Genomic DNA, 21,295 nt, shown 5'->3' with positions numbered 1-21,295 from the left:
CTCTGGGTCAGGCCCAAACTGCCCAGCATTGTTCCCATCAAAGTCAACAATAAAAATGCCCTTTGATTTCAATGACAGCAATATCAGGCGCACAATGTGTTTGAGTCTTGTAAATCTCTATGTCCAGCTGTTTTTATTTATTTAAATATTTGTACAACTTTAATATTCCTGCATGAATGTTTAATGAAAAGGAAGTTGAAAATGTGGCTCTTACTCTCAGTATATGTTTCCTGGGCACTGAGGCAGGAAAAAAATATGGATGCAGAGATGATGAAAACTGAACAGGGTTGTAAATCTTGCCCATGACATGTGCGAATGAAAGAGATCCTTTTTGAAAGGGTTACTGTACTTTTCCATCCTGATAATAGTTAGATGTTATACATTGATTAAAAAAAGACAAGTCAGGGATAAAACGGAAGACTAAATGCATGTGCTTTGGCTGTATAAGCAGAACCCTCATGGCTGAAGAAGTTTGACTGCCAATCCAATTTCCACACTTAACTAAGCATGACCTGCTTTAGTACAACTGTAAGCAACAATATTAAACTATAAACAAGATAACTAGGGGAAAGTGTTTTTTCTCCTTGTAGGAGCAACATCTTAAAGACCCCAGCTGGGATTTTCAGAGGAGGAGTCAATGGGAAATGGGTTCCTAACTCCCTTAGGCTGCTTTGAAAGTCCCATCCTCCATGAAGTTAACAAGAATGCTTTTAGAAGCCATGTTATTATGTAATTGTGATCAAATCTAGGCCCAAGAAAGGAGCAGCTATCTATTTGTATCTTGACTGGGGTTGTCTCCAGTTGCCCAGTGAGTTGCAAATGTTTGCCTAAAGAGTCATGAATAAAGAACTAGCAGGGGAATGGGGAAATGGAGGCCGATGTCAGTTTCTCCAATTGAGGAGAATCATAGATCAGAATGGAAAAAAAAGAACAGCAGTGGTATTTTAATTTAAGTAAAAGCAGTTTTGACTTCAGCTATATTAACAAATGTTTTTTTCTATGCTGAAGTTTTTATTTCTGCCACTGAAAAGGACAGATTTTAAAATTATTTCTACCACTCTATAAGTAGGAATATGTTACAATAGTTTAGTGTATTTTTTCCTTGACAGTTCTTTAAATAAGACTGAAGACCACAATTCGGCAAGGTAGCTAACAAGACAAGGTAGATTCAGCAAGGTATGTAACTTTAACATGAGAGGCAGTATGGTCCGATGGATGGGGCACTGGACTGAAACTCATGAGACCAACCTTAAGTTTCTACCTTTGCCACTGACTTGCTGTGTGACCTTGGGCAAGTCATTTCCCCTCTATGTACATCTATTTCCCCTCCCAACCTTTGTCTGACTTGACTTGGGTAAACTCTGTGAGGCAGGGACTATTTCTTCCTATGAGTTTTCACTGTACCTAGCCCAATGGGACTCCAAACTCAGTTGGGTCTTGTAGTTATTACCATAATACATATATACATGTGAAAAGAAGATACAGACTAACAGACTAACACGGCTGCTACTCTGAAATATACATGTGAGTAGTCACATTGATGACAATGGGACTATCCGTGCTTAAAATTTTGCATGTGCTAAAGTAATTTCCTGAATCAGGACCTGCTTTTGCTATTTTGGTAAGAAATCAGGCCATCACAATCTCTCAGTTTTAGCATTTTGGAAAAAGTCTCTATTCCTGGCAAAAGAGATTACTGCATATTTCTGCTGCTCCTTTTCTCGGGTCTGCACTCTACTTTGCCACATCACTAAACTCATTTATTTGATTCATTTGTTCTAATATCTGCACTAGTTAGCCTTGCAAATTGTGTGAATGTGTTTATGGTGGGAAAGTGGCATGTTCTATTTTAAAAAATGAAATATAAACACGAATAAGATTTTATGAATGAAATAGTTCTGTTATGAGCTACTCACCTTTAACTTTTGTTAATTTGCTGTTTAATTAATCTTCAAGCTGAAGATCTGCATTAAAAATATTTTGTGCTAATTCAGTCAAATTCCCAAAGCTTCACAGATATGTAAACTACAAGTTTCAGAGAACCATTTTGTATTAAAGTAATAGATCTAAGTGTGAGAGAGCTTAAAATTAGCAATGAAGGAAGGACATATTGTTGGAATGTACAATAGGAAGTTAGATGAGGATGGTAGGCTGCCTGAAACCTAAATAAATCCCTTGAGAAAGAATCAGAAGACCTTGATTGCCTAAACAAAGCTAAAAGGTAGTTGCTAGTTTCCAGCAGAAACTCATGCAGAAGTTTCCTATGTAAAGCAATTTCCTATTAAATTGATTTAAATAGCTCATAAGTGGAATATAAATAACATAGCACATCCACCTAATACCATGTTGCTGGAACCATAAACAGCTGTTTATCATGAGTCCATTATTTACGTGACAGGAATGCTGTTGTATACAGGGTTGCTAACCAGGTCACAACTTTATTATAGTGAGACAAAAAAGATCTATACCCTAGAGGAGGAAGTCCTGCTTGTTGTAGAAAGGAGGGCATTTACTTGTACTGGCACCTTCCCCTATTCTTTGCATTGGTACACCTGCCGGGAGATCTTCTGCATCTCCCCACGCTGTTAAAGACTATATCTAGACCAAGTTCTTAAATATGGGATCCTATACTGGTAATGGCTATCTGCACCAGTCAGCCTCTCATTCTTGTTCAGAGAGATGGGATTGCCATACAGACCTCACCCATGAGTCTCGGGTGGTGATTAACTTGATGTCTCTTCTTCAGGGGGGAAAAATACCAATTTAGAGAACTAAGATTGGAAAGCTCCTTTTGTCCCTAAACAACTTCATACAAGGGAAGTTAATCAATGGTTTGGCCAATGAGGCTACTATTTGGAGGCAAGTGCCCTCAGCCAGAGGTATTGCTGTCTTTAAAAGGACTTATCCCATAGGCAGGAAGGAGAGTCATTACCTTACAACATGTCTGAGATTAGACAACTGCTGCCATTATACAATGATACATGAAAATTCAATGCAAAGTTGTCAGTTTTATCCTCTTCTCTGACTTCGTTTGTTTGTCTACCTGGCTGTGCTTATACTGTGAGCTCTTCAGGGAAGGAACCATCTCATCTTCCATGTCTGTGACACTACCACAAATAAATAAACAACAATAATAAACAGTTATATATTTGTCACACTTGCATCTTCTAATGGTTTATTTGCACACTTATTAATTAATTAGATTTAGGGCACATGCTTGTAAACTAGACCACAAGTGGTTTGTTCATTCACTTTGAAACATATTGAAATATTAGCAAGAAAAGGTTTTACTGGGAGAGGTAAAGAGGAACCCAAATTCTCATTGACTTCAGCAAAATTTATGGTTGCTCATTACTTTTTGGGATCACTCCTTAACAATGAAGCAAAGGCCCAAATCCTCAAAGGTCAACGGGAGATCTGTGGGAGTTAGGCATCTAAATGCCTTTGAAAATCTGGTCCAAATTCCTAAAATATGCTCTTATCACTTTGTTCTATATGGTAAAATAACATGGAGAGTACCATCAGACCATTGTAGCTAATAGAAATGTCATTTAATTTACAATACTACTGAATAATCTGAGTATTTGTCACTTTGTTATGCCTTTAAGTTATAACAGCATATCCTATGGGTCTACTGTAAAAATGGTCAAGAAACACTTTTTTTTTCTTTTAAAAAGTTTTGACTAAAATTTAAAAAAATCATTTGTCCAAATTTTTCTTTCAAGTGTTTTGGATTTTCATTGAAAAATCAAAACTGACAACAGAATTTTTTCCCCAGTTTTTGGCTTTTTTGATTGATGAAAACTAGGGGAGAGGGGAATCAATTTTTAGGTGGGGGAGGGTACTCCATGAAAACCCAAACATTTTTGATGAAAAATTGAATTTTTTTCTTGAAAATTTCCATACATTTTATGTTGAAAAAAGTTTTGATCAAAGATTTTTGATCAGCTCTAGATAACAGGGATGCAGTTTTAGTTAAACTGTAATACAAAATCTGTTGACTCAAAAGCCTTCCTCTTTGACTTTTCTATAATAAAAGGTTGCTGACCTCTGTGAACAATGAAAATGTCAATTTTAAAATTGTATGTATCTGTATGCTAAAAAGGCAAGTAATAATTTTATAGCTGTTTTTTCTATCCCTGTGTATTTTGTGATTGATTTCTGAGAGCAATGAATGCCTCATAAAGTGTACACATTCGGAGTGGCAGGCTAACAACTGCATCAGTGAGTTTTTTATTTCCACAAATGTCCAAAAAGCTTTTTATTTCACTTGTCTCTGCCGCTGGCATAGCAAAATTTGTTACCTACATTTTACTCTTAGCTCCTGTCTACAGTGCTCACTTTACCCATGTCAGCAGTCCCATAGAGGTCAGCAGCACTACTCACTTGGGTAAAGCAAAAAGAGTATATGGCCTTATCTGGAAATGAATTGGCACCTTTCTAGAGAACTGCACTTAGACACAAGTAGAAGATCCACCTAGACAGGCTTCACTCTGCTTCAAAACTAGAGGGGCAGGATGATTTTGTAGCTATGGCACAGGACTGTGCATTAGTTGCTATTGGTTCTATATCCAACTCTGCCTCTGACTTCCTGTGTGACTTTGGGCAATTCACTCTGGGTTTGTCTACATGGTGCATTACTGTGTAGGTGGCTTTGCGCATGTTCCGCTGCTGCTTCTCAGTACTCATGGCAATTGTTAGATGAAGATTAATATGGATCACTAATGGTCTGTGCAGGCTGTGTGGAAAATTCTGCAAGATTTAGCATGATGCTGGATGTGGGCTGAAGTATGTAGGAGTACGCCGCTCTGCTCAAGCAGTATGAGTCAACTGGTGACCCAGACCTGGCCAACCACTTAATTGAAACTTTGAGCTGTGCTCACTGAGCCAGAGGGGAGGAAAAGATCAAGACCAAGAACCTGGACTGTACACGTTCCAGCCAGAAATGCTGGAGTTTACTTTGTTACTTTGGAATAGCCTAGCAACCACTGACACCAAGCCGATCATCTGTGAGTACTAACCAAATAGCCAATCACCTGCTTCACACAGGAAAGACACCTCTGGAAAAAGAAATGAAGAGTCAAGTCCAGAGCGAGTGGAGGATCTTCCACAGGCAGCACAAATCCAGAGCTGGACAGAGTGCTACATAACATCAAGTCTGGCACCACTGCCAGCTAAGACAACATCCTTCCAGAGTTCCTGAAACATCTTGGCCCATGCCCCCATTCTTGGCTTGCTCAATTCTTCACATGGGTCACCAATGAAGGAAGACTGCCAAAAATCTGGCACATGTCAAAAGTCATCGGCCTCCCAAAATCTGGTAAAGACCCAAACCAGGCCTCAAGCTACCACCCGATATTGCTGCTTTCTGTGTTTCTTAAGGTTCTAGAGTGCCTCATTTTACAGTGAATAACACCAGAGATGGAGAATATTTTTAATGTTGAGCAAGCAGGCTTTCAACAAAGTCGAAGCACATGCAACTAAGTACTTGCACTAACCACATTAATCGAAAATAGTTTTCAAAGAAATCTGAAAATGGGTTCTATTTTCCTTGACCTCACTGCAGCATACGTGGCACACAGGTCTACTTGTTAAAATATGAAGAGTCCTCCAACCATGGGTTACTGATGCCATCAAACTGCTATTCTAAGACAGACGGTTCAGGGTGCATGATGGTGAGAAAACAAGTGCTTTGATAAAAACAGATGAGCGAGTTACCCCAAGGGTCTATTCTAGCCGCCACCTTGTTCAATCTATACATCAGTGACCTGCCACCAACCCAGTCATCTATGCAGACAATATCTGCTGCGGGCTACAGGCTTACACTTTCTATGAGCTGGAGAATACCCTGAGTGGCGAAGCTGCAAAGCTGGCCGACTACTTCAAGACATGGCGTCTTCAGCCTAGCACCAGCAAGACAGTCTCTAGAACATTTCACCTCCACCATGCCAACACTAAGAGGGAATTAAACATCACAATGAATGGCCAGAGGCTGAAGCATGAAGTGTAATCAGTTTACTTAGGCATGACCCATGACCAAACACTGACATATAAAAGCCAGCTGAGCAAGATAGCAGCAAAGGTCAAGACAGGCAACAACCTTCTCAGCAAACTGGCAGGTTCTTCATGGGGAGTGGATGCTCCAACCCTAAGGACTCAGCCCTTGCCATCTCGCACTCAAGAGCAGAATGGAGTGCCAGTATGGAGTCAGTCAGCATACATCAAACTTGTTGATGTGCAACTCAATTCAACAATGTGCATCATCACATGAACTCTCCAACCGACTCATCTTCTGTGGCTTCCAGTTCTGAGCCACATTGCTCACTTACATCAGGATGGAGATTGCAGCAGGCAAGCTGCTTGAGAAGGTACATGCCAACCCACACTTGCCCTTGCCTTTTTGCCCACCAGTTACATGTCTTCCATCACAACATCCACTGTGGTTGAGGCTGCCATGCCAGAATGTGACAGCGGAGTCCGTGTGGTGGGAACACTGGTGCTTAATATCAACCACCAATAAGTTCTTCTTCACAGATCCTTCTGCTCACCCACCCAGTTTCGACCTGCCATGTCATCTGTGGGCCCTTCTTAACCAAATCCGGACTGGGTAAGGCCTCTGCGCAGCCACCCAGCACCGTTGGGATCTTTGGCGCAGATCAAACAATGACACACATTATCAAGGTATGCCCACTAACCAAATTTAGTGGTGGGCTCTGAGAACCCCACTTGGCTGCTAAGAATGCTATTGCTTTGCTCAGAGAATATGCAAATGCTAAATAAATTAGTGTGCACTGCCTGAGGTATAAATTCTAGTGTGCACAAGCATGTTGTACACTAGGAAACTTTTACTGCATGCCAATGGGGACCCTGTGGGCCAGTGAGTGTATGACATGCCAGTATGCACTAGAATTTACATCCCACTGGTGTATACCACTGCACTATGTAGACAAGCCTTTAGAAACTGATGAAATTAATCACCTTCAGCTGACTGTGGATCAAGACCTTCCATTAAATCAAGCCCTCTGTGTGTCAGTTCCCAGTTTGTAAAATAGGGATTACAATACTTTTCTGTTGCATGAGTATGTTGTGAGAATTTATTTATTAATGTCTAGGAAGTGGTTTGAAAACCTTGGATGGAAGCTGCTGTAGCTATTATTTTACATACCATGATATAGTCTACTCTCTTCATAATCCAGCATCTAAGATTGGTCCAATAAATTTGGGTGAAATACTGGCCCCTTTGAAGTCAATAGTAAAATTTCCATTCACTTCAGCAGGTCCACAATTTCACCCATTCAGATTAACATCCTGATCCTGCATTTCTTGGGCACCAAAAATTCCCACCGATGTTAATGGGAATTTTGAATATGCAAGGAATGCAGGATCAGGCTGCTAGACTGTATGTCTCTTTGGGGGTGAGTTCCTGTCTTGTTATACAAGTACAAGCTTTAAAAAATTATGCATATATTGCATATATGATTATGTATATAGAATCACAAGGAACAAGTTGTCATGAGAAGAACTAATCGCCAAGTGCAAAGTATAGATCCGAACCAGACAGAGGATGTTTCAGATGCTACATTTTGTTATAATGAATACATGTCTAATGACATAACATATAGTCTGAGTTTTCTTTAGTAACATGTACATGTTTTCCTTGCTTTCAGTATTCAATACAAAATAATTGTAGTCTATTTTATTAGACTATTACAAAAGCAATTTTCTTTCTTACAGGTGAATCTTTTTTTCCTGTTGAATATTGTTCGAGTTCTGATAACCAAGCTCAAAGTCACACACCAGGCAGAATCCAATCTATACATGAAAGCTGTGAGAGCTACACTCATTCTAGTGCCACTTCTTGGCATTGAATTTGTGCTGATTCCATGGCGACCAGAAGGCGGTATTGCTGAAGAAGTATATGACTACGTGATGCATATCCTTATGCATTATCAAGTAAGAAGCTTTAAATAGCACTTGTTCCCTTGAGCTAGACAGTACTTGCAATATGATTGCAAATAAATGAATGACAAAGGCAAATTAATTAATTTCTAAACCTTTTTTAGATCTTTATAAAAAAAACTTCTGCTTATTAATAGCCTTATATTTCTCATTTTGTTTAGATTAATCCTTTAAAAGGAATAAAATGTCATGCTAAAGTGCTGGCCCAACAGACCATCTGTATTATTGGTAATAATCCACTGAGTTTAGATTTGAAATGCATTTTTTCCCTTTGCTCTCTAGATCTGAGTTTTATTAGGTGTATGTGTGTGTATATATATCTATATCTACATAGATAGATATAGATATATTCTTGTATTTAAATAAATCTATATGTATTGAAAAAATCAAGAGAAAACGTTTTATTTTGCAGGGTCTGTTGGTGGCTACAATTTTCTGCTTTTTTAATGGAGAGGTACAGTAACTGATTTCAATTTATTTCCTGTTCTTTTCACTTTCTTAATTTTGGCTTTGGGTTAAAGGAAATTGTTTTGGTGTTTTTTTTTTTTAATCCGCCTCCCCCTATTTGTGATCCCAATAAGAAATGTAAAATTGTAAATAGAAATTTAAATTTACACTTCTATCTTTTAAAATAAATAAGAATGTTAGCGATAAAGTATTCGAGAATAACTTACCTAGCAAGACCTGAATTTAGACTTGAGTGTTGCCTCTAAAATATTTCATGACATTCTTAAGGGTTTAAACATATTAAGTGTTGAGCAGCCTAAAATTCCCTTGATTTCAGAAGTAATTAACGGCACACAGCACTTTGCAGGTTGGTATCCATATAAAAATAACAGCAATGCTATGTGGGGAAAAAAAATTCAGTACTGAAGAATAAAATCATAAATTCTTAGTGGACATGTATTCTCATCCAAGAAGCCACCAAACTGTCATCATTGTGTCAGCCTTACCCCCAGCAAGGCCTTGAATTGGTCCTTCGAGGTCAGGAATGAGGTACACTTGTGGGACAGAACTGGAAAAATTGTACTGTTGCTTTCTAGGAAATAACTGCTCTGTAATTAGGTTAAGGTCTCCATCCCTGGGACTGTTAATGTGATACCTTTCATGAATACTAACTTCACTGTATGAAATGGAGGTAAAAGGTCATCTCTTTTGGTGGTGTTTCAGATTTTTCATTTTGGGGGGCAGAACTCTGGGCTTACGTTTTGCAATCGGCCTTTTCAGCTCAAGTGGAAAAAATATTCAAGGCCAAGGCTTTGTAAACTTTGTATATTTGGGCCATCAAAAAGTTTTCCTTGCTTCAGTTGGACCTCCAGTCTTCCGGGAGTCCAATCCTGCCCTTCAGGTGACTACAGAGCAGGCATGCCAAACCTGCAAAAAAAATTTTTTTGTTTTTGGCTTAATTGGCTGGTTTTTGGGTTAATTGGCTTGTGAGTTGCTTGTTAGCTAGATTTTGGTTTGTAGCTTGTTTGGCTTCTAGCTTGTTGCTTCTTTTTTTGATCGGTTCAGGGCAAGCAGGGGAAAGGGGAGGAGAGAGTCAGGGGTGCACAGTGGGCCCGCCACCATCCCAGACTGCACACTCGGGGGGATCTAGTCACATAGAGTATTGGGGTTCTTGGGGATTGGCTTGTTTTGGCCTTGTTTTGAAATGGGATTAGCTTGATTTTTGGCTTATTGTGAAAGTTGGGGTGCTTATTTACCACGTGAAAGTTGGCAACTGTACTACTGAGGGCACATACTTGCTCCTTCTGAAGTTGAAGGACTGTGCCCTAAATCTTCAGTGGCTAAGGCCCTGACCCTGAATCATAGAAGTTAATGGTGCTTTGCCATCAGTTTTGTTTTCACTAGCAATATAAAGCAATTTGGTATTTTTCCCATAGTTGTATCAGGGAGACAGTTACTGATCCAGCTGGTACCTATTTCTACACAACTGCTTATTCCCACACATAGTTCAATTACAGTATATGTGAGTAAGCAGATGTGTGGGAGTAAGAGTTTGTAGGATTGGGCCTTTAGGTATTTTTTAGGGTTGTCAAGCAATTAAAAAAATTAATCACAATTAATTGCACTGTTAAACAATAATGGAATACCATTTATTTAAATATTTTTGGATGTCTTCTACATTTTCAAATATATTGATTTCAATTACAACACAGAATACAAAGTATATAGTGCTCACTTTATATTTATTTTTGATTACAAGTATTTGCACTGTAAAAAACTAAACGAAATAGTATTTTTCAATTCACCTAATAAAGTACTGTAGTGTAATCTCTTTATCATGAAAGTTGAACTTACAAATGTAGAAATATGTACAAAAAACTGCATTCAAAAATAAAACAATGTAAAATTTTAGAGCCTACAAGTCCACTCAGTCCTACTTCTTGTTCAGCCAATCGCTCAGATAAACAAGTTTGTTTACATTTGCAGGAGATAATGCTGCTCGCTTCTTGTTTACAGTGTCACCTGAAATTGAAAACAGGCATTCTTGTGGCACTGTTGTAGCCAGTGTCACAAGAAATTTACATGCCAGATGCGCTAAAGATTCATATGTCCCTTCATGCTTCAACCACCATTCCAGGTGACATGCATCCATGCTGATGACAGGTTTGCTTGATAACAATCCACAGCAGTGCAGTTTGACGTATGTTCCTTTTCATTATCTTGAGTCAGATGCCAGCAGCAGAAGGTTGATTTTCTTTTTTGGTTGTTGTGGTTCTGTAGTTTCCGCATTGGAGTGTTGCTCTTTTAAGACTTCTGAAAGCATGCTCCACACCTCGTCCCTCTTAGATTTTGAAGGCATTTCAGATTCTTAAATCTTGGGTTGAGTGCTGTAGCTATCTTTAAAAATCTCACATTGGTACCTTCTTTGCATTTTGTCAAACCTGTAGTGAAAGTGTTCTTAAAATGAACAAAATGTGCTGGGTCATCATCCAAGACTTCTACAACATGAAATATATGGCAGAATGTGGGTAAAACAGAGCAGGGGACATACAATTCTCCCCTAAGGGGTTCAGTCACAAATTAAATTAACACATTATTTTTTTAATGAGCATTATCAGCATGGAACCATGTCCTCTGGAATGGTGGCCAAAGCATGAAGGGGCTTACGAATGTTTAGTATATCTGGCTCATAAATACCTTGCAATGCCAGTTACAAAATTGCCATGCAAATGCCTGTTCTCACTTTCTGGTGATATTGTAAATAAGAAGAGGGCAGCACTATCTCCTGTAAATGTAAACAAACTTGTTTGTCTTAGCGCTTGGCTGAACAAGAAGTAGGACTGAGTGGACTTGCAGGCTCTGAAGTTTTACATTGTTTTGTTTTTGAGTGTAGTTATTTAAAAAAAAATCAACATTTGTAAGTTGCACTTTCACGACAAAGAGATTGCACTACAGGACTTGTATGAAGTGAATTGAAAAATACTATTTCTTTTGTTTATAATTTTTACAGTGCAAATATTTGTAATCAAAAATAATATACATTTTGATTTCAATTGCAACACAGAATACAATATATATGAAAATGTAGAAAAACATCCAAAATATTGAATACATTTTAAATGGCATTGTTTAACAGTGTGATTGAAACTGCGATTAATTGCGATTAATTTTTTAAATCATGATTAATTTTTTTGAGTTAATCACGTGAGTTAACTGTGATTAATCAACTGCCCTCGTATTTTTATTAGGCATTTTAAGAATGTGTGAGAGACAGATAAATCATTTGCCTAATAGAGAAGAATTGACTCAAATGCACACCCAAAATCTGAACTAAGCAAAACTGAACTGCAAGTTTCTTATGGTTTGGATAAGTTTCTCTCTCCGTTATTTTTGGAGCTGGTCAGAACATTTTTGACCAAATTATGTTGTGCCAAAATATGCTGTTTTGCTGAATCTGGAACATTTTGCAGACACATATCAGCTTTGAGGAAATCCCTGTTGGGGAGTGAGAGACACGCTCATAGTTGGTAGTCTTGTCATTAACGCACTGCCCTGGGATGTGGTAGACCATAGTTTAAGTCCCTGCTCTTCTGCCTGTTTCAGAGCAGAGTTTTTCATCACAGATGATTCTGAATCTGATTGGATCACCTCCCACATCATTGTGCCATAATCACTGCCCCTCTCCTGCCCTCCTCAATTGAAAAGTTCAGGTTTTGATCTGAAAATGGATAATTTGACAGAATTACATTTTTGTGCAAACATTTGAATGGTTTTAGTTTTGTTCTACTGTGAAACAAGAACAAAATGGAATTGCTGTCCTTTGATCAGCTATAATTATTTTTAATTTATGTGCACCTCTTAACGATGTTTCCATTCCACTGCAGAACAAAATCAAATCTATTTGTGATTTTAAATTTAAAACTTGCTCTATTAGCATTAGTAATCAATTATTTATTCTATTAGGGTTCCAATATTATGAATTTACAATCTATTCTTCGGCCGTATTCTCTCCTGACCCAGAGCTCTGTTCAGTGTCAGGGAGTTGGGCAGCTGTCAGTTATACCACTAATTTAGCATCCTTAATGGGCCTTACGTTGCTGGAGGATCAGTGTAACAAAGCTTAGCTAGGGTTACCATACGTCCGGATTTTCCCGGACATGTCCGGCTTTTGGGGGCTCAAATCCCCGTCCGGGGGGAAATCCCCCAAAGCTGGGCATGTCCGGAAAAATCGGGAGGCTCGGCCGGGGCCTCTTTGTCCGGGGTCGGGGGCATGGTGCCGGGCCGGGAGCGCGGTGCCGGGCCGGGCCCGTGGGGCCGGGAGCCGGTCCGGGGAGCCGGTCCGGGCCCGTGGGGCCGGGTCGGGGAGCCGGGCCGGGGGTGCGCCGGGCCCGCGGGGCCGACAGCCGGGCCGGGGTCGGTGCGCCGGGCCCGCGGGGCCGGCAGCCGGGGCCGGGGCCGGTGCGCCGGGCTCGCGGGGCCGGCGGCCGGGGCCGGTGCGCCGGGCCCGCAGGGCCGGCAGCCGGGGCCGGGGCCGGTGCGCCGGGCCCGCGGGGCCGGCAGCCGGGGCCGGCAGCCGGGGCCGGGGTCGGTGCGCCGGGCCCGGGGCCGGGGTCGGTGCGCCGGGCCCGGGGCCGGGGTCGGTGCGCCGGGCCCGGGGTCGGGGCCGGCGCGCCGGGGCCGGGGTCGGTGCGCCAGGGCCGGGGTCGGGGGGCCGGCAGCCGGGGCCGGGGTCGGGGGGCCGGCAGCCGGGGTCGGGAGCCGGGGTCGGGGTCGGTGCGCCGGGGCCGGGGCTGGGAGCCGGGGGGTCCGCCGGGCCCGCGGGGGGGTGGTCGGTCGGGGCCGGCACCCCAGGGCCCGAGCCAACCCAGGCTGGAGCCGCCGGGGGGCCAGCCTGGGCCGCGCTTCCTCCCCCCCGCCCCCCTTACCTGCTTCAGGCTTCCCGCGAATTAAATGTTCGCGGGAAGCAGGGGAGGGGCGGAGACTTTGGGAGCGGGCGGAGTTGGGGCGGGGGCGTGGGCGGGGCTGGGGGCGGGGCCAGGGCCCCGGGGAGTGTCCTCCATTTGGAGGCACAAAATATGGTAACCCTAGCTTAGCCCTGCCATGCCTCTACAAGCAGATGTACTAGCAGGGAGTTCCCCTCAAACAAGGGAATTTTCTGCTGGGCATTTGTGGACAGATTACAGCCACTTAGCATCACCTGAATCACATAAAAGGGCCATAAATCATCTTGACATCTGGCCCACAATTTTAATCTTAGCTGATCTTTGTCCATTTACATCGCATTGTGCAGAATCTTATGTTTTAAACATTGTTTCCTATCGTCTTTAGGTCTTCCAGTGGCACTATTCTACTTTTTTTCAGCTGGCTATAATTTCATTAAATCTTGCTATAAAAAGGATAGTATAGTAAGGTATAACGGATCAAGGGGGGATTGACAAATCATACAAAAATCTGCACTCAACGAATGTTCTCTTGGTCTCTTACTAGATTCTGCTGCAGACATGACATTCTGCAGACATAATTCATAATCTTCTGTCCTTAAGGGCCTCTGTTATAACAGTCTTTAACTTGATATGTCTTATCTACGATATGTCCCTTTAACATCACTTGGCATAGCAACACCTCATTATAATTTGCAGAATGCTAGGCATCCTAGAGAAGTGGCAACATGCACGTGCAGTTTGTGTAGCTATACGGAATAACAGTGAATAAGGAATCTGCATCTGCTGTGAATTTCTTTATTATTAATGGCACGTGGATTTTCCATTCCTTTGGGCAATGGAAAAGTCTTTACAGTAAAGATTGAGGTATAAGAATTGTTGGGAAGCAATATCTTTTCTTTATCCATATGCCGGGGTTTCCCAATTGCCATGGACAATAGCATCACTTTACCAGCAGAAAACCGCTATGCCAGACACTCAGATACATGCTCTAACATAGAGCGTATCATGGTCTGCAATCACAGTGGGTGTTTGGAGCAGACTAAGCTTCAGTGGGCCTGATACAGACCTCATTGAAGTCAGTGGAAAAATTCCTATTGATTTCAGTGAATTTTGGATTAAACCACTGGTTTGGTTAGGTCATATTCAGTTGAACAGGAGACTGGCAGGAGCATTGCCCCAACAGCCAGCACAGAGGGACATCTTTAAACTAGGGAGAAAAGCAAGAGCCATACAGCCAGACAGGGCACATGTATTAGTGACCAGGAACTATGGCCATGACTATATATACTTTGCAATATGAGCTTATTTTAGGGTGTTTTTTGACTGTGTTATTTGCATGTAAGAGAGCGAGCCCACTGTCTGCTAAAACTATTTAGAATTCTTCAAAGCTGAGAAAAGGATGATAAAGTCCTTTGACCACTCTGTATGTATCTTTGGCTAAAGGAGCATAATCTGGGGTAAAACTTTGCTGCTGCATTGATTAGCCGTCTGCTGTGCAGTTCCTAGGTGTTGGATTAGACATGTTAGATGAGACTGCAGGAAAGCCAGAAATAATGGATAGGTAAACAAGAGAATTACAAGAATAGACTGGTAGTGGGATGTTCATTTAACAGTAACGGAGGGGCTATTGCATGAGAGATTAAAAAGACTTGGCTTAGTGTAGAAAGAAATACCATGAGAATATGTTGGAGCCTGGAGGTGTGGGGAGGGAGAAGAAAATTAATATTGATTTGTATTGCAATAGTGTTAAAGATGTTACAAACTTGGTTCCTGCCCCAAAAAGTTTACAATCTAATTGAAGAGAAGATTCAACAAGTGTGACAAACAGGAAGGAAGGTGGAAAAGAGGATGAGGGTACTGATGGTCTTGTAATTAAGACACTAGTCCAGAACTAAGATTATCCATTCTGGATCAATTCCTAGCTCTGCCATAGAATTCCTGGGTGAATTTGAGCAAGTCACTCAGTTTCTCTGTGCCTATCAGTAAATGGAAATAATAACAATTTCTCTTTCCCATCGTCTTAGTCTGTATCTGCATAGTTAAGGGAGGTGTGCAACTTTTTGCTTCAAATCAACCCAGTGTTGTGGTTTTCTCTCTTATTTATAAGTATATATAATACCTGGTGGAAAACAGGAAGCCAGTAGAAATATTCAAAGTGTGGGGTGGCATGGTCAGAGTGATGGCTCTGAGCAGCTAAGTTTTGTATGGATTATAAAATGCATTCTAAAGCTTCCCTCTCAGAAGGGAAGATATTTTAGAACATTCTTCTGCCTCATAGCTCCACCTGATTGAAGTGGTTTCACCACTGCAAAAAATGAAGGCTGCACACCAACCTTAATCCATGTGTGGAATTCCCTTTGACATGAACTGGAACTGCATACACAGACTGAGAAGAATATATGCTCTTTTGTGTAGCAAGAGCAAGGTGAATAAAATGGATTATAATGGATTCTCATACAGTAGATGGTGTCCCAGATGGAAGAAGAAAAATACAGCTTTCTTCTTAACTTTTTCAACAATTCTCCACTCCCCAAAGTATATTTTATTTGCCAGCATACTGGAGAATATGAAACTCTTTTTAACTGAGGTTTTGATAGCAGACTACAGGAAGTCTAACTGTTGTGTCTGCACTGTTCTATTTGTATTTATTTATCATAATTAAAGCCAGAGAGAAATTAGACAAAATAAGCCATTGTGTTAGAAAATGTAAACTAAACAAACGAAAATCTCAAGACATAAGGAAAGCTGAATGGAAGATGTTGCCCCATAATAATAATTTGTTAACAGACACTGATCCATCTGCAAATGTTGGTTTATATTCCAAATGGATATACATCAGTAAATCTGACAACATAAAAATGAAGGGCAAGATTTTCCCATGTGGCTGGCGATTTGAGTGCTAACTTGAGACACATGGGTCCTGTGTCAAGACAACTACATCTCAGTATTTTATGAAAAGCAGGCTCATCACAAGTTAGGAACCCATAAGTATTAGTTTGAAAATTTTGGCCAAAAGGAAATGAATAATTAAGCTACTGCCATTACATTAAATGCTAATCAGATAGGACCAGATCTTTAACACGTGGTATCCTTTTTAGTGCCCATTGTTAACAGCTGCAAATAACTCTGACACAACTTAGCACTTAGGCACCCGGTATTTTGCTTGTGTAAAAAAGGAAGCTAGGATGTAGATGAGAAGGAATTCAGGTCCACAGGGCTAAAACTTGATCTCTCCTGTAACTACAAAGTGAATGTTCACTTTGGTCCATAATATAGTTAAGTGGTAGGACTAATACATAATCCCTGATGCTTAAGTCTGAGCAAAAACATAAATTAAGACTTTCCATAAATTTGATTTTCCTAGCAGCAGCTGTTCCAGCATTCTGATCACTCCTGACTTGGCCTCGTTCCCTCAAAAACTAATTCCATGTGAATTTCAATAACACAGCACTTCAGTAAATCCAGTCTTCCTGTTGCACAGGTGTTTTGCCATATTGTATTAGAGGAAACCAATGAAATACATAACATTCTCACAATGAAGCATGTAAACAAACTGATGCTGCTGTGTTCTTTGGCTATTCTATTAAATTTATTTTTAACCAGGCTAAGAACATGTGCTGAAACTACCTTGCCATTAGTTTTATGAAGGCTTGATCACAAATAAGAGAAAACTTATTGGCCCAGACCCTCAGCTGCTGTAAATTGGACTTCAGTGGAGTTATATCAACTGATGTTGCTGAGGATCTCACCATATTAATCATGAATACAGATAACCATTGGCTAACCACATTAGGGTTGAGGCAGTGTGTGAAAACTTCTGTGGCCCATGGTATAGAATAGTCTACTCTCTGGAGCTATAAATCCAAAATCTTTCATGAGCACTGAATGTATTAAAAATGCATATATAATGATATTAGTCCGGGTTTATCAAAAATATAGCCTAATTCAATTTGTATTTCTTTCATAATAGCCCATGATTTTGATGCTGTATACTAATTTTTAAGGCCAGCACATAAGGCATCTTTCCAGGTAATTTATACACATTTTTTCCCTCTTCCTTTCATGGAATAGGTCCAAGCTGTTTTGAGAAGGCACTGGAATCAGTACAGAATGCAATTTGACCACAGCTTCACTCACTCAGATACTATGCGCACAGCTTCCTACACGGTATCATCCATCAGTGATGTTCAGGGCTACAGCTTCAATCACGATTTCACGAATGAACATTTAAATGGAAAAAGCTACCATGACATGGAGAATATTGTTTTAAAAGCTGAAAAGCTGTATGGTTGACTGCAGAAATGCTGTATTGCCCGCATTCTAGTCCTCATAGTTCATGAACTTGAAGTTTGAGTTAATGACTTCGTGGCCAGAAGATTTTTACCTCACTTGGGACATGTTTTTCCTGAATGATGCAAACTTAAGACAATGCATTTCTCATGTGTATATACATATGCACATATATGTTCATACATAGATATAAGTACATATATAACGAACCAGACTTTGCCTCTTCTGTTTCTACTGTGTAGACCAAGTTGGCAATTATTTGTACGCAGGGAATCAATGAAGGATTTCTTATTTTCTTGAAAGTTTGTGTAAAGACTGTGTTGTATTGAAAGCCATTTCATTTACCTGCAAGAACTCATCTTGTAAATACTGTCTTAATCATAATATATTTGCTAAATTCAGCCAGTACACACAACCTAAATCAGTGGTTAAGATTGAACTCTGTCAGGAAAGACAGATTGTTGAAGATAATTGAGTCTGAGATGTTGATATGTATCTGGCTCATTTTTTGCCACTATTTTAAACCAGGCATATTGTAAAGGCATCCAGATGCCAATGCCCGAAATCTGAGGGATGAAACCCCAGCTGCTTCTATTCTGCAATGTAAAATTTTACAAGATGTTTTTAATTATTTTAGTTAGTATACAGACAGCCTGATCCTGCCACTAATGACGTAAATGGAAGTTTCTTATTGACTTTAATGGGAGCAGGACCAGTGAGATCCTGATCTGGAAAAGCTGATAAGCCCATCTTTATCTTTGACTTTGATGGAACTTAAACTAGTGCTTAAGCTGTTTTTAAAAGTCAAGCAGGATTGCTGATTTAGAGCAAGATTGCATACATGTAAAAAAAATATTTTCCTTGCCACATGCCTGATACCTGGCTCCTTAGTTTATCAATCAGGCAAAACAAATCCCATTGATACAGTGGGAGTTTTGGCTGAGAAAGGCATGCAAGACTGGATGACATGCAAATAAATATTATCGTAGAGCCAGCTTCTTTAGCCTAGCCTAGAGTAATAAGAAAAGGTGGCTTGGGGCATTTTCCAGTGGTTTTTGGAAAACTTATCAAGTCTATTATGAAAATCCTTTGGAGCCTTTCTGAAGTGCCTTGTTTGGGAAATTCAGTATTATTTTGTGGTGATTGATTGTATAAGGCTTGAATCTGTTAAGGTCTTAAGAAAAATATGTCTTTAAAGACAGCATTTTATGTGTGTTTTTAAATGTTTTATGTTTTAAACAAATAGTGTATTTTCAATACAAGGGAAGAAAAATCAAAAGGGGGGCACATGATAAGAGGTTACTTTAGTTCTCAAAAAGTCTTATTTAAAAGTATTTTTTAAGGCTGAATAAAGTGAAATAAACAGAAATGGATGAACAATCTAGTACTGTGGATGGTAGAATATTGCATGCAAAAGTATTTCTGATTCATTAAAACCAACACCAGAGGCTTAAAAAATACTTTTTCAGAACATCTCAGTTTTAAAGGCTTATTAGTGAATATGAAAAATTCAGTTTTAGCCTTTAAGGGTGATATGTCATTAGTCTTCTAACAGACTTCAATAGACAGCTAATTAGCCAACCATCATAAGGCTTTTCAGTTTGAGATTTCATAAGAATGTGAATAGTTTTTGTCTTCATCACAGTCATTTGCAACTTTATGTATACGTTTAAACCTTCTATTGGCTGGTGATTTAATGTAGAAGAAAAGCCTTTAGTCGGTGGATTAATATTAATCATAATAAGCTAGAATCTCAGTTGCCCAGATCAAGAGGTCTGTGCTGATAGTGGATAGTCTGACAAAAAAATGTATGAGGGTCACTCAGAAGCTGTGCTTGTACCAGTGCCAGAAATCAGACGTCACAGTGTCATTGTGTGAATACCAGCTGCTTACAAATGTCCTTACTGACCAAGTTGCTTGAACAACAATTTAAAAAAATTTACTCTGGCTGAAACCCCCAGCAGACTTTCATGCATGGGACCAGAGCCAGAGCTGCTGTAAATCATATGGCTCTCTTGAAGTCAAGGAAGTTACACTGGCTTACACCAGTGGAGGAACTGGCCCATTTTGTCCATGTGTCTTCCAAGCAGACATTACAGATTTAAAACATTTTATACAGTTTGAGCAGCTGTGTAATTCAAAAGTACCTGGCCAGACTAACATGATTAACCCATAAAGGGCAGTCAATGTAATCGTGAAGGGTTAAATTTTAAGGGCCTAATGTTCCCGTTAGATGATGCAGCTCTACTGATTTTACTGGGGTTTTTACTTCTTAGCAGAGGGGAGTATTGGCTGCTCATAGCTCCATTAGGAAGCTGTGGATTGGGAAGGTGGGGGGAAGAATGAGGTTCACAGCTTCTGGTACAAGAGCCGTCCTAACAGCTCAGGGTGACAGGCCCAATGTAGTGCCATGTACGCTCTTAGAAAAGAAACAGCATGCAGCAGGTGAGAAACAATCCTTTGTGGCCATGGTGTGCCAAATGGTGTGGTAGCTACATTTTGTCCCTAAGCATGAGGTAGACCTTCTTGCGTATGGCTGTTGTATTAGAGAATAAGTTCTCTACACCCTCTTCTTACAATACCCCTCTCACATACCCAGGGAGCCAAGAACATGGTCTAAATGCTCCTTTATCAGAATAAATTTGAATTAAATCCTTACGCTGATTTCTCACATGGTCTTTTTTATACATACTTTGTACTGTGTTTGGGACAAATACTGGTATAGTTACTATCTGTGCTCTGAAGGAATACAGACAGTTATGGGGTTTTTTTTAAGAGTTCTTTTTACCAGGCAAGCATTTCATAGTAACTGTAGTTTACTGTTAGTATGTTATTCAGTGAGGATTTGCAGTCTCAAAGAGGGTTGGGGGACTACCTGTCTTGTTTAGGATCTCATTTTGTATTTGGCATCTGTAATACTAAGATATTAGTTTTATATGTTTATGGATATTACTTCAAATGAGAGAGAGTGTCTATTTTTATGCTACTGCTGTCAGTTAATAAAATGCCACAAAGAAGTTAGGTCATGCTCACTGCTGGGTGCTCACTTGATTCCATTTTTTAAAATGTTAATTTACTAATTGTTTTGTCATTCATTATTTTCAAGGTTATGATCTATTAGAGTATTTGGCCGAACACATGCTAACGTATATCCTCCTATGTTACCATTTCATGTCATAAAAGAGTCATGCTAGAAATCAAGCAACATTCAAAACTATTGTACAATGTAAATAAGATTAATGGACTATAGCAGTGTATTTATTGCTTATAAAGTAAGAACAAAATGAAAAAATGTGAAATTATTTTTGGTCTTATTTTCACTCTGTTCCTAAGAAACATTCATTTTAATTGTTGTCAAACAAAGTATTAATTTTCTGATCAATAAAACATTATTATGCTTATTCATTTCTTAGAGGTTTTACCTATAAAAGTCATGGTTTCTATTTATTACAATTGTGGTAAAGGTGAGCAAATGCTCAGGCTTTTTACTCTCTCCTAACTATGTATGAAAAAAGAAGAACAGGAGTACTTGTGGCACCTTAGAGACTAACAAATTTATTAGAGCATAAGCTTTCCTGGACTACAGCCCACTTCTTCGGATGCATCCGAAGAAGTGGGCTGTAGTCCAGGAAAGCTTATGCTCTAATAAATTTGTT

General features: G+C 40.0%; 1 protein-coding gene across 6 annotated transcripts in view; it reads left to right on the top strand.

The window, feature by feature from the left end:
* CALCRL (calcitonin receptor like receptor) overlaps positions 1–21,040 on the top strand; it is a 93,775-nt gene extending 72,735 nt beyond the window's left edge. For 3 of the 6 annotated variants that reach the window (XM_008172781.4, XM_008172783.4, XM_008172782.4), the window contains 3 exons: positions 7,735–7,953; positions 8,372–8,413; positions 17,421–21,040. In XM_008172781.4, the coding sequence (XP_008171003.1) occupies positions 7,735–7,953; positions 8,372–8,413; positions 17,421–17,642 (483 nt within the window). In that variant the 3' untranslated portion in view covers positions 17,643–21,040. The remainder of the gene's footprint in view (positions 1–7,734; positions 7,954–8,371; positions 8,414–17,420) is intronic. The other 3 variants (XM_065561989.1, XM_042860642.2, XM_065561990.1) reach the window with 1 other exon arrangement.
* The last annotated feature ends 255 nt before the right edge of the window (positions 21,041–21,295 follow it).

The sequence above is a fragment of the Chrysemys picta genome, chromosome 11 (assembly GCF_011386835.1).
Source record: "Chrysemys picta bellii isolate R12L10 chromosome 11, ASM1138683v2, whole genome shotgun sequence".
NCBI classification, from domain to species: Eukaryota; Metazoa; Chordata; order Testudines; family Emydidae; genus Chrysemys; species Chrysemys picta.
This window is presented reverse-complemented; position numbering and strand designations above follow the sequence as displayed.